Raw genomic sequence first — 13,411 nt, forward strand, 5'->3', positions numbered from 1 at the left:
GCCCCTATCACCAGCCAGCAACATCCTTCAGTACCTTCCTCAGGCCTGGATGCTGAGCTGGACCTCTCAACACATAGGATCATCCTATAGTTAGATGGACCACAAATTAATAGGTGTCTTCATTAAAAAAAATAGAAGAAATTTAGGAACCTATGAGTACAATTGCAGATTTAAAACTTTGTGTGATCCAGTGAAGGAGAAGAGTCAGTATAAGAAAAATCAGACTCAATTCCAAAGACAGATATAAAGGAAGAGTTTGAGAATTCAGACAGGTAAGAAGATGACCAAAAAAGTAAGAAGAAAACAAAAGATTTAATTTTTTAAAAAAAGGGAAGCAAACAACAGCTCCAGCTCTGTGGGTCCCCAGAATAAGGAGGAGTAGCAGAAGTTTCATTCAGAAGATAGGTTTGTGGGTATGTGATGGTTAGTGTTAACTGTCAGCTTGCCAAAATCTATAATTGCCTGGGCTATTGTTTTCTAAGCATATTTATGCAAGATCTTCTTGCTTATACTAATTGATGTGGGAAGCCATACCCACTATGGGAGGGCACCATTCTCTGGGCAGGAGATCCTGGACCATAATAACTAAGCACTTGCATGCATGCATTCACTCCTCACTTCTAACTGTGGACATAATGCAACCCAACTCCTTTAAAGCTCCTGCCACTATGGCTTCCCTGCCATAATGGATTGTAACATAAACTATGAGCTAAAACAAACTTTTTTCTCCCTTAAGTTGCCTTTCTCTGAGGATTTTTATCATAGCAACAGGAAACAAAATTAAGATGGAATCCTAGTGAAAACACTTGCACTCCTACCCAAAAGTCAACCTGCAACTATCAAAAGCCTCAAATTCAGTTGCAAGTTCTGATGAGACAGTGATTCTGCCAGCAGATGGGTTAGTAGCAAAGCGAAATCCCACTATGTCATTTTCTATAACTTAGCATTCGGGCAGTGTATGGGCACTATAATGATAAAGAGTTTGTTTAAAACTGGACTACTCCAGGGCTCAAAGGATAATCATAAGTCAGGAAGTGAAGTCCAAGTTTAGTTAGCCACTGCCCCTAGGACATAACTGAGAGATAGTTGTGGAGAGCAAGATGGATAGACAGACAAACCTAAAAGAGCAGCTGTCAAAATTAACAGCCTAAGCAGTAAAGTGCATAGGAAAAAGTACCTTTACTTCTGTGGCTTAGAACAGACCCCATAACTCTGGACTTTAATATCCCTAAACAGCAGATAGATTAACCTCTGGAGGCACCTATATTCTATTTACTACTGTAGAGTCTTAAAAATCTACAACTACAAAAGACTCCTTGAAACCCATAGCTCCATCCTCACAGCAGGTTGATTAATATTTACCAGGTTTTGAAAATACAAGAACAGGTAATTTGCCTGTACTGATCTCAGTGCTGCAATCGCTTCTTACAACCCAACCCCAACCCTGGTTAGAATATTAGCCACCTCTGGGGATACCATCTGAGAAGCCTCTAGAGAATGGAGAACACACTCAGCCCATAGACTTCAGTGTCAAGTGTGTTTAGCAGAGAATTCTGATTTTTATTTTTACTTTTTGAGATATCCAGGCTGGCCTTGAGCTCACTGTACAGCCAAAGTTGACCTTGAACTACTACTGATCCTCTTTCCTCCACCTTCCAAGTGCTAAAATTACAGGCATATGCCACCAGGCCTGATGCATCCAATGTTAGGGATTTATGCATAGACTGGAAGCTACAAAAACATTGTTAGTTCTGATAGATAGATAGATAGATAGATAGATAGATAGATAGATAGATAGATACATAGATACATAGATAGATAGATAAAGAGAGAAAGAGAGAAAGAAAGAGAGAGAGAAAGAGAGAGAGAACCTCCTCAGCCCCAGCATCAGTAATATGAAAGAGTTCAGAAGCCCAACAATCCCTCCCTACCACATGAAGCATGTGTCAGTGCCCAACTTTTAGTGACCTCCCCCAAACACTACAACACATATCTTAATTTACCTTTTGTGCTTCACATGTTGTTTCTTTTTGTCATACTTACACTACAATTTTTACTTTATTATATTATTAAAACTTGAATGTCTTTATATTTTATTGCTCTTTATATCTTCAACTTTGTTTCTGAGTTTATTAGGCAAATGTGTTTCTTCTCATTCCTTTTTTAGTTTTGTTAGTCCATTTCATCTATTCCTATTATAATTTTAGTAGTACTTCAATTGTAATTTATTGTTTGTTTTTAAAAGCCTTATGTTTTTTCCCATTCCCATGTTTATATAATTTGCATATAATTTGTTTATATAATTTGTGATTTGTAATTTTAGTTTTTCTTTATTAATTTATTTTTTTATGGAAGGTCTTAGGATGCTGTTTAAACTGGTTACTGAATCCTAGACTCAAATGGTCTTCTTACCTCCATTTCTTCTGTAGCTGAGACCACAGACAGCAGGATAAGGTTGGAAGAATTCACAGAAAAAAACTCAGTATGGCAGGAGCATCAGTCATTCACCCTACACTAGAAAAACTACAGCACACTAACACAACAAATGAGAACAGAAGAACAAAAGACCAAGAGAGACTCTTATTTTATTTTGTAATTTCTATAATACCTTATTTTTCCTTCTCTTTCCTAACAGTCATTTCCACCGCTTTCTTTCCCTTCCATTATTTAAACTTGCCTGTATGTAGTTTATCTTTTTTCTATACCCTTCCTTTATTTCATTCATTTAATATATCCACAATTATGCCAAATAATTTATATATTTAGAGCACACTCTGTTAGTTTTGTCATTTTTAGTTTTTATTTTTAATTACCTTCCTAAGTAACAGGATTGCTTATGTTTTCATACATCTTTAGTTTTGGTTAATCCTCTCAATACCCTCTGTTCCTAGGCCTCACTGAAATGGTACCACCAGTATTTCCCCTGCCACTTTTATATCACATACATACTACTATTCCCCTCACTTAAAGCCCCTTTTACTCCCTTTCCTGGGCTCCACACAGACTGTCATATAAATAAACACTTATAAAATTTAGAAGCTAGCATCTGCCTATGAGACAAATCATGTTATTTTTGTCTCTCTGAACCTCATTTAACATGGTATGTTCTAGTTCCAAATTGGTTTCTCATGTTCTGCTACCAAAATATGTTTTGTTTTTATCAATAAGGTCTTAACATTTATTTGCTCTGGGCAGCCAAGAGCAAGGCCAACAATGTGGTATTATGAAGGTCTTTTGTCCCTTCCTAATCAATAACTTGTAGGGCCCATGTCTACCACTTAGATTTCTTAGATTTTTAATAATCTATATTCATCCATACAGAGTGATTCTGTTCAAACTCTTTTTTGGATGACAGTATATTTTGAAATTAACATGCATTCTTACAAAACAATCATCAAGTGGCTTAACCACTTGAAGATAATCAAGATTACTATTTGGTTGTTTCTGGATAGCTTCACTCTATATGGCTATAGGACATTATTTTAGCATTTAACTATTTTAGTTTAATAAACATGGCAAGATGGTTCTATTTCCAGTAGGTATTATGTACCACATTTTGAAATGGATTAAAGTAAAGCTGAGCATGGAAAACTGCTCTGTGTAAATGGAAACTGAAAATGAATTTTGTTACAAAATAAAAGGATTGTAGTTAGGAGAAGAAAGTAGAACTGACCTTTTGGCTTGGTGAAATTTCCATGAGACAATATTTGGAATTTTTGCCAGCATATGTTTCTCTGCTGCTTTAGGTTCAGTTGAAAATGATCATTTATTCAGTTGTATTTATTTTGTTGCTGTTTTGAAGCAGTGTATTTCCCATTGATTCCAAGGTCAACCTCCTGAGTACCAGGAATACATGCTAGATCACCTAGCTTTAATTATATTATTTTTACATTTATTATTATTACTATTATTATTAATTAATTAATCATTTTTTACAGTTGGGTCATTATCCCCCCTCTGACTGTTCCTCATCCCATTCCTCCTCATCCACCTCACCCCCATCTCAAAGAAGACGTTCCCACCCCACCCACCCCCAACTCACCAAACCTCGAAACTCCCTGGGACCTCAAGTCTCTGGAGGGTTAGGTGATTCTTCTCTCACTGAGGCCAGACCAGGCACTCCTCTGCTATAGATGTGTCAGGGGCCTTGGACCAGCTGCCTGGTTGGTGGCTCAGTGTCTGAGAGATCTCTGGCCGGGGGATGTCCAGGTGAGTTGAGACTACTAGTCTTCCTATGGGGTCTCCCTGCTCCTCAGCTTCTTCCAGCCTTTCCCTAATTCAACCACAGGGGTCCCTGGCTTCTGTCTATCATTTGGGTGTAAGTATCTGCATCTGACTCTTTCAGATTGTTGGGTCTCTCAAGGGACTGACATGCTAGGCTCCTGTCTGTAAATATATCATAGCATCAGTAATAGTGTCAGGCCTTGGAGCCTCCCCTTGAGATGGGTCCCAAGTTGGGCCCGTGACTGGAACTCCTTTCCCTCAGTTTTTTCTCCATTTTTGTCCCTGCAGTTCTTTTAGGCAGGAACAATTCTAGGTCAGAGTTTTTGACTGTGGGATGGCAATCCCATTCCTCCACTTGATGACCCATCTTTCTACTGGAGATGGACTCTACAAGTTCCCTCTCCTCACTGTAGGGCATCTCATCTAAGTTCCCTCCCTTTGAGTCTTAAGAGTCTCTCATCTCCCAGGTCTCTGGTACATTCTAGAAGGTTCCCTACCTCCTACTTCCCAAGGTTGCCTGTTTCCATTCTTTCTGCTGGCCCTCAGGGCTTCACTCTTGTCCTCCTCTCCAATACCTGAACATGTTGCCCTTTCCCCTTCCCCCCCCATCTTGATCTCTACCTACCTACCTCCCTCTGCCTCCCATGATTGCTTTCTTCTCCCTCCCGAGTGAGATTAAAGCATACTCACTTGGGCCCTTTGGCATATTAACCTTCTTGAGTTCTGTGGATTGTATCTTGGGCATTCTGTACTTTTTTGGCTAATATCCACTTGTGAGTACATACTATGCATGTCCTTTTGGGTCTAAGTTACCTCACTCAGGATGATCTTAACTGATAACCTGGTAGCAAACCTCTAAATTTCTAAAACAAACTAATTCAGTTCTACAGTTTCATACAACTAATTTGATTTTCAAAACTATGCCAAACTTTGATGATTTGTGATTTTCTTCAACTCAATAACAATGAAATATAACAACTCTTTTAATTCCTCCTACAAGTGGTAGCTAAAACATCATCTAAGTTTGCCCGTTTACAATCCTTTCAAAGCCATCCTCAATGTTTTCGTTTATCTTTCCTCACTAGTAATATTAAGCATGTGATGTTGACCAAAGCATTCTATCAAATTGATCTTCATGTGTTTATTATAATTTTAAATACTTTTTATTGTCCAGGAGTTGTTACTATTTTCATAAAGCATACCTTATGACTCCATAGGCTTTTAAATAAATAGCAACTTAGGCACAATTTATATTCACATACTCATTTTGCTATCTATATCAAGTCCCCATTTAAAAACAACAGAATCTGTTGCTCTAGTAGCTATTCTTGATTGTCACCTTAACTACATCTGGAATTCACTAAAACCCAAAATTGGAGGGCATACTTGTGAGAGATTTTTTATCTACTTCTAATCTGAATCTTTGAGGTAGGAAGACATATCTTTAATCCAGATATTTAATCCAGATTTAATCTGGGCCATGCTATCTACTGGAAGCCTACGATAGACTAGGGGGACTTTTAAACTTTGACTAGCTGCATTTTGCATTATGATACAGCTACAAACCTATGGGGGTCAGGAGTTTAATGTGGTGGTTTGAATAAGAATGGCCTCCATAGTCTCATGTACTGGCAGATTAGGTTACGTGGCCTTGTTAGGGTGGGTATGGCCTTGTTGGAGAAAGTGTGTCACTAGGAATGGGCTTTGGAGTTTTAGAAGTCCAAGCCAGACCCAGAGGCTTTCTCTTTCTGCTGCTTTGAGATCCAGATAGGAAATCTTAGCTATATCTTTGGCACAATGACTGCCTTTGTGCCACCATGATCCCCACTGTGATGATGGACTAAACCTCTGAAACTGTAAACAAGCCCCAATTGTTTTCTTTTGTAAAAGTTGCCTTGGTCATGGTGTTTCTTCAAAACAAGATAACATTGACTAAGACAGCTATGTTATTTTTTTTCAAATATTTATTTCTATTTTACATGTAAGAGTATTTGCCTTCATATTTATTTATTTATTTACTGAATGGGGCCTGGTACCCTTGGAGGCTAGAAGAAGGCATCAAAATCATTGGAACTAGAGTTACAGATGGCTGTGAGCGACCACATGGGTACTGGTAATCAAACGGGGATACTGAGACTCTGGAGAATGAAAGGATTTCACTAATAATTATACCAAAATCATAGGTACAGACTGAGAGTTGTTACAGGAAAACTTGTGTTTACAAACTTCTTAAGACAAGACAGCAGAAGTATAGTATCTCTTCATTCATAAGAACAGTGTTAGACAATGTGTTGAGCCCCAGGGTTAGAAAGAACAATCAAAAATGGGTCTTTAGCCAAAGAACTCAAAAAATAGATTTTAAAAAGTGACTAGAAAGAGCACTAGTAGATATTGAAAGTGCACACTTTAGATGTAACTTACATATCAGTGGTTATTACAGCATTAAACATTAATCAAAGGAAGAATCAGAAGTACAAGATCATCATCAGCTAATCAGCTATATACCAAGTTATATATACCAACCTGACATCCTGTCTCAAAAATTATATATATATATATATATATACATATATATGTGTGTGTGTGTGTGTGTGTATGAATGAGATGGGGGAGAGAGAAAGAGAGAGGGAGGGAGGAGAGAGGAGTATTTGGGGGAAGAAGGTACTAGAGGTAAGGAATTAGAGAAAAAGGCAGAAGAAAGGACAGATGAATATAAGCACACACAGTATATGACTGTGTGCAGCAGGCGTGCAGTTATATATAAATATATGAAATATACATAAGGTAAATCAAATATAAGGAACCATTGTGAAATATTAAATTGTATGTTAGCTAAAAATTAATTTAACAATGAATGTAGGTATAGAAATTTGTTTCAGGTTCCATTCTGAAACAAAAATATATATGGCATATACCAATACAAGATATAGGACAAATAACAGTTTTCTTAAAATTCGTTAATAATTTTAAAGGTTGATCCAAGTTTATTTCTACTGAGTTCTTTTTCTCCTGCTTTAAGTGAGAAAATGTGCACTGACTAATGATTTCAATAAGAGTTGCTTGTCTAGGTAGTATTTTCTGTGAGTTTAATTGTGTTTTGTGTCTTTATGAACATGGTGGACATTTTCCCAGGATGTCAATGTAAGTCCCACTAGAAGAGGATCAGCAAAGTAATATAGAGTATATTATCTAAGAGAAACAAAATAGCCTTTTATACTTACTTAGTAATGTGTGCCCAAAATAAACAGGAAGTCCTATAAATGATTTTTAAGTGATTTGGGGGTTTTGAATAAGAGCTAGACAATAAAATCAGTACCTTTGTACACTAGATATTCTGATTAGAACAAAACATAAATCAATAAATGTAACAATTACAAATTAAATCAACTTAAAAGTTTTAAGAACCCAATAAATGGGAAAAGCAAAGTTAATACTGGTATCTTTGTACTGGGTAATTAACTAAGGGAAAGTTTTAGAGACAGAGTCCCACAGTGTAGACCAGACTTGTCTTGAACACATGGAAATATTTCTGTATCAGATTCCAAGGGCTGGAATTATAAGCATGAGCCACAATGTCCAGCAAACAGAAAAAATTAAAGCCAAACGTACTAGTGAAGTGACTGGAGAAGTCATTACATACTTCCTTAATACCAGTTCAGAAATGTCATTTTTGTATGAATGTTTCCAGATATGAATCCCCAAATTAAAAAAAAAAAAAGCTGTGACACGGTTAAAGCTACATGTAGCTTTTCTTCCTGCCTGTATAAATAGAATTGATATGATTTGGAAGTCTCTAGTATATTGGTTACGTGGATAACCTTGTTTTGTATTAGTGAACACAGATGATGCCTAAAAAAATTTCCCATGCCCACAGCCCTTATAGCCTTGCTCCACTTTCCTTTAACATAATATGTAAGAACACTTAAAGAAAAAGTGGCCATGAATTTGAAAGAGCACGTTGGGCTACATGGGAGAAGAAAGGGGTCAGAGAAAATAATGTAATCATAATCTCAAAAAATAAAAATATTAAAATAAACCAACAAATAGATGAGTATCACTGTACATGCCTTTGATTCCAGAACTGGGCAGATAGAGGCTTGTGAATTTCTGTGAGTTCAAGTCCATCCTGGTCTACATAACAAGTTCAAGGCTAACCAAGCTACATGGTGGGAAACTTTTCAAAAATAAAACAAGTATGTAAAAAAGAAAACAGCTCTGAACCAGATGTAATAACTTACATTTATAATTTTGCTACTCAGGAAGCTGAGCCAGAGGATTTCTATGAGGTGGAGCCAACCTGGGATACAGTGTGAGACACTGACCCAAAGAAAAACCTTGTACACTGTGGAATCTGCTGCTTCCTTTATGTATGTTGAGAATTTACTGCATTCTATTGACTTTTCTACGCATCTTCATCATTCTTTTCATGTAATCATTAAAATTATTCTGTGAGATATCAGTTAACATCTTCACTTCACACATAAGAAAAACTCAAATCCCAAAAGACAAAAAGAAAAAAAATAGAACTGAAAACTGCCAGGACCAGGTGGAGTGTGTATATGAGAAGTTAGAAATAAAATTGCATCTAATCCTCTTCCATAATTAATATTTTAATGTTTATCAAACACATTGAGTTGATATTTTTCTATTTTACAGGGTCTCCCTCTGTTGCCTATAGGGAGGGATATCTCTCCCAAGGCTCAAGGGAACCTCCTGTCTTGGCCTCCTGAATTCATGGGACTTGAGGTATGTATCACTATGCATAGCTGGTTTGCTTCTTTTGTTTACCAATTACAATGAGTAAAAGAGATGGCAGATATATTAAGGAATGAGTTTGCACACATCTAGAACATGCCTTTGTAATGTTTCCCTTGTGTGATACTTTAGTTGTGTAAAAGTAATTTTAGTCTCTATTCAATTTCCCTAGAAGATGAGATTCTTAATACTTTGTAAACAGTAATGATGAGAATATGCTTTTCAGGAGTAGATTGCAATCTTAACAAGACAGATCTGGTGTGTATCTAGAAATACTTTCCCAGGACAAAGGAAGAAAAAGAGTCTTGTTGATACACACACACACACACACACACACACACACACACACACTGATGGAGTGCTATTTCTCTCAAATTTGTAATAATAACTTTAGCTATGGTTTCAGGGGTTATAGTTTTATTACCCCTACTGAAATTTCATCTAGAACTATTGGAATTAATGACTCTTCATACCATTGTAAACAGAAAAGTCAAATTTGAGAGAATCTGTAATTTCCGAGGGAAAAACTGTGTATTCTGTGTTTTTCCCAAAATGTTACTATATATGATTCTGCCATATGTGTTTATTTGTAGAGACTGCTAACATCTGAACATACAAAACCAAACAGACAAACTCTTGCACCATTGCTTCCCCAGCATTCTACTCTAGAGGAATGCCACTGTACATGGATTCCAAGGAGGTTAAAAAGAAAAATAGCTGATTAGATCTCAGAGCACCCAGTGAACGGGATGACGGCCACAGCTGCAGTGGAGACACCAAAAATGGAGAAGAGTGCTTCCAAGGAAGAGAAGCAACAACCAAAGCAGGAGGACAGCACAGACCGAGGCAATGCTGATCCTGAGGAATGGGTGAACTCTGAGAGTGACCCTGAACAGAGCTTTAAGAGTGGCCACAACAGCTACCAATCTGCAGTTATTCAGTTGAAGAAGAAAGAGATGCCCTCCAAGCCACATCGCCCGCTCTGTCGGTCACCCTGCCTGGACCGGCCAAGCTTCTCCCAGAGCAGCATTTTACAGGATGGGAAGCTAGACTTGGAGAAAGAATACCAAGCCAAGATGGATTTTGCTCTCAAGTTGGGCTATGCAGAAGAACAAATTCAATCAGTACTTAATAAACTAGGCCCAGAATCACTTATTAATGATGTATTAGCAGAGCTTGTCAGACTTGGAAACAAAGGTGATTCAGAAGCACAAGTCAACTTGAGTCTGTTATTGCCCCGAGGAGCTAGCTCCAGAGAGATTGCAAGCCCTGAATTGTCTCTTGAAGATGAAGTAGACAATAGTGATAATTTAAGACCAGTTGTTATTGATGGAAGCAATGTGGCAATGAGGTAAGCCTCGTGTATTTTTTCTTTTCCTTCTAAAACAGCAATTGTCTTCCATCACAAAGTACCATAAGAAATTCTTTGTTGTTTGTGTCTTACATTCCTATAGATGGACAGAGTCTGGAATTATCCTTCCCTGGCCTTTTCATTCTCCTTTGGAATTGCTACCAATTTATCTTCAAGGTTTTTTTTGATGAAACATTAGATATTAGTGATGCTTCAACAGAAACAAATTATTTAATGCTGATGTCCTGTCCTTACTAGACTGATCATCTTCAAAACCACTGCTTACACATTGCCAGTTGAAGTCTCACTTAGAAACTTTCTGTAACTCCCAGTCACTAATACACAACACTGGGATCTTTCTTTCTGCCTTCAAGGCAAAAGTATGATCTGGACTTTTCTCCTCCCACTTAATTGCCTCATCTATCTTAGTTTCTTTAATGTTCTTCTTGTAAATTATGCTGGTTTCTATATCCACTACCTGTATTCATATCATTTCCCAAGCTAGAAATTATACTCTCCTTATCTTCTTAGCCTTAACCACCTACATCTCTGTGGTTTTTCTAAACTCAATGATTATCCATGGTAGGATAAGGGATAAGTATTTACCCCACAAAGATATCCACATACTAATCTCTGAAGCCTGTAAGTCTGTCAAATAGTAAGATAAACCTTGTATATTTCTTTAACTTAAGAAGTTTCAGCTGGGGAATGTTACTTTGTATGATTAAGATTATCCAAGAGTTGATGCTAGAGGAAGGCATCAGCATCAGAATAAATAGCAAGACATGCTACAGAAATAAGGAATGAGAGTGTACGAAGGGGGCCATGAGTACAGGAGTGAAGGTAGAAGCTAAAGCTGAAAAGTGTTAGGAAACATCTTCAACCTGAAGAAAGCAGCCTTGCCAAAACTTTGATTTTAGATTTCTGACCTCTTAAACTGTAAAATAGTAATTACTATACATGTAGTAATTTGTTATAATAACAATGAGAAAGTAATATACTGACTCCTGGTGAGACTGTCATCACTATGAAAGTCAATGTGCTGATTCCTCAAAAAACTAAAAACAGAATTAGCATGTGGTCCAAGTATACTAGTCCTGGATGGATAACTGAAAGATCCAAGAATGCCACAGAGATACTTGCATGTTTCTTAGTGCACTATTCAGAAGAGCCAAGATATACAATCATTCTCAATGCCCATAGACCAATTAATGGATAAGGAAATTGTGGTATATACAGAAAGGTGTTTTGTTTGAAGGAAAATTGAGTAAGCCAGAGATTTATCATTTTAACTAAAATAACTCAGATTCTTGAAGAAGAAAGACTGATTTTTTCTTTTGTGTCTATTATATATATAAAAGCATAAATATTATATATGACACAGAAATAGAAAAAGAGTATGAGGGAGGAGGAACAGGCCTATGAAGAGTATGAGGGAGGAGGAACTGAAATGAAAGAAAATGTATCACATATTTTCTCCTATATGCAGAACTTAAGTTTAAATATATACATATATGCCCCAGCCAGCAGGTCATTGAATAGGGGTCCAGGGAGATTACCTGAAAGAGAAGATGGGGGACAGGCGAACGCAAAGAACAGTGGCTTGTCTATAGGCTGAACAAACTGCTGATTTTACTTTTTTCACACACGGGTTATATGCACATAGAGGCAGGATGTGGGGAAGGGGATGACACAGGAGCGTAGGTGTTCAGGGGGAGTACAGATATCTTCCAGAACAAAGTATCAGCTGGGTGAAGGTTCAGGGGACAGGTCACTATGACTCTGCCTATGATTCACTTGTCCTTATCTAAGTTGGTACTATCCACCAAGGCTACCTGAGGTCTATGACTATCCACAAGACCTATGACTACTTATTCTTATTCAGGCTGGTAAATTTCCACCAAAGCTGCCTGTTTACAATATCTTAGAGCTATCTGTTTCAGTGTTTTTCCACAGAGACCCAAGACTATGTTAACAGGCTAATTTAGGCCTATTGCTGATTTTAGGCCTTCAGTGTATGAGCAGGGCTGCCCCTGGCACATATATGTATACATGGTATGTGAGGGGATCTCCCACCACAGCAAGTGGGGAGGCTATTGGGAGGAAGGGACCCATTGAAAGGCAGAAAGGAGAAGAATTTACTAGTTATTTTTCTCATTTATATGACAAAATACTATACAAAAGGAGCTTAAGAAAAGAAGTCCTTATCCTGCCACACAGTTTGATGGTACATCCCATCATGCTTGGGAAGGTATGGAAGCAGAAGCAGAAGGCAACTGGTCATGCTGCATTCGCAGTCTGAAAGACAAAAAGATGAATGCTGCTGTTTAGCTACATTTCTCCTTTTGTTCAGTCTGGGTTTGCAGGATAGATCTTTGTTAGTTAAACCTTTCTAGGAACAACCTCCCAGACACAGCAAGAGGTATATTCTCATGGAAATTCCAACTTCCATCAAGTTGACAGTCAAAGTTAGTGTTTATAACTCTACCAATCAAGTTTATTCCTAAATACATAACTTTAGACCATAACATTCTAGCTCAGGACTTTAAAGACTCAGTTTCAGATGCATTTAGTCCATCCCAAAACTATTCTAGAGTATAAGATCTTTTTCTAAAACTCAAGAGAATCTCTTAACCTTGAATATCTATCAGATCAGTAAACAAGTTACATACTTCCAACCTACAAGGCTCCAGAATAAACAATCTCATTTCAAAAGGGAGGAATCTGATAATAGCAAGGAAAAATCAGATTAAAACAAAAGCAAAACCTAGTAGTGGAGAAAGCAAATCCTATGCCTTGATGTGTCACATTTGGGACTTGTGATGGCATCATCTGGGCTCCAACAATCTTGGGAATCCCTACTTCTCCAGGTTTGCTCCCTGTAATGACTCCATGGATACCTTCAAATTTTCTCAGTAGTGGTCTTATTGTACCAGTACCTCCAAAATCCTGGAGTTTTCATTGCGACTTAACTTCACTTTTTCAGTTTCATGAAATGGACTTTTAGGGACTCCTTACAAGTAGATTGCCTGGTCTCAACACCTCTCAGAAATGTGGGCACAAGACTTGATTACCCCCAAG

General features: G+C 37.5%; 1 protein-coding gene across 3 annotated transcripts in view; it reads left to right on the forward strand.

Annotated features, from left to right (window-relative positions):
* Zc3h12b (zinc finger CCCH-type containing 12B) overlaps nucleotides 1-13,411 on the forward strand; it is a 170,138-nt gene that overhangs the window by 120,600 nt on the left and 36,127 nt on the right. Inside the window, exons 4-6 of one of the 3 annotated variants that reach the window (XM_076918464.1) lie at nucleotides 8,484-8,591; nucleotides 8,881-8,970; nucleotides 9,573-10,330. In XM_076918464.1, coding sequence (XP_076774579.1) covers nucleotides 9,729-10,330 — 602 coding nt within the window. In that variant the 5' untranslated portion in view covers nucleotides 8,484-8,591; nucleotides 8,881-8,970; nucleotides 9,573-9,728. The remainder of the gene's footprint in view (nucleotides 1-8,483; nucleotides 8,592-8,880; nucleotides 8,971-9,572; nucleotides 10,331-13,411) is intronic. The other 2 variants (XM_076918463.1, XM_034485642.2) reach the window with 2 other exon arrangements.

Source organism: Arvicanthis niloticus, chromosome X, assembly GCF_011762505.2.
Source record: "Arvicanthis niloticus isolate mArvNil1 chromosome X, mArvNil1.pat.X, whole genome shotgun sequence".
In the NCBI taxonomy this organism is placed as follows: domain Eukaryota; kingdom Metazoa; phylum Chordata; class Mammalia; order Rodentia; family Muridae; genus Arvicanthis; species Arvicanthis niloticus.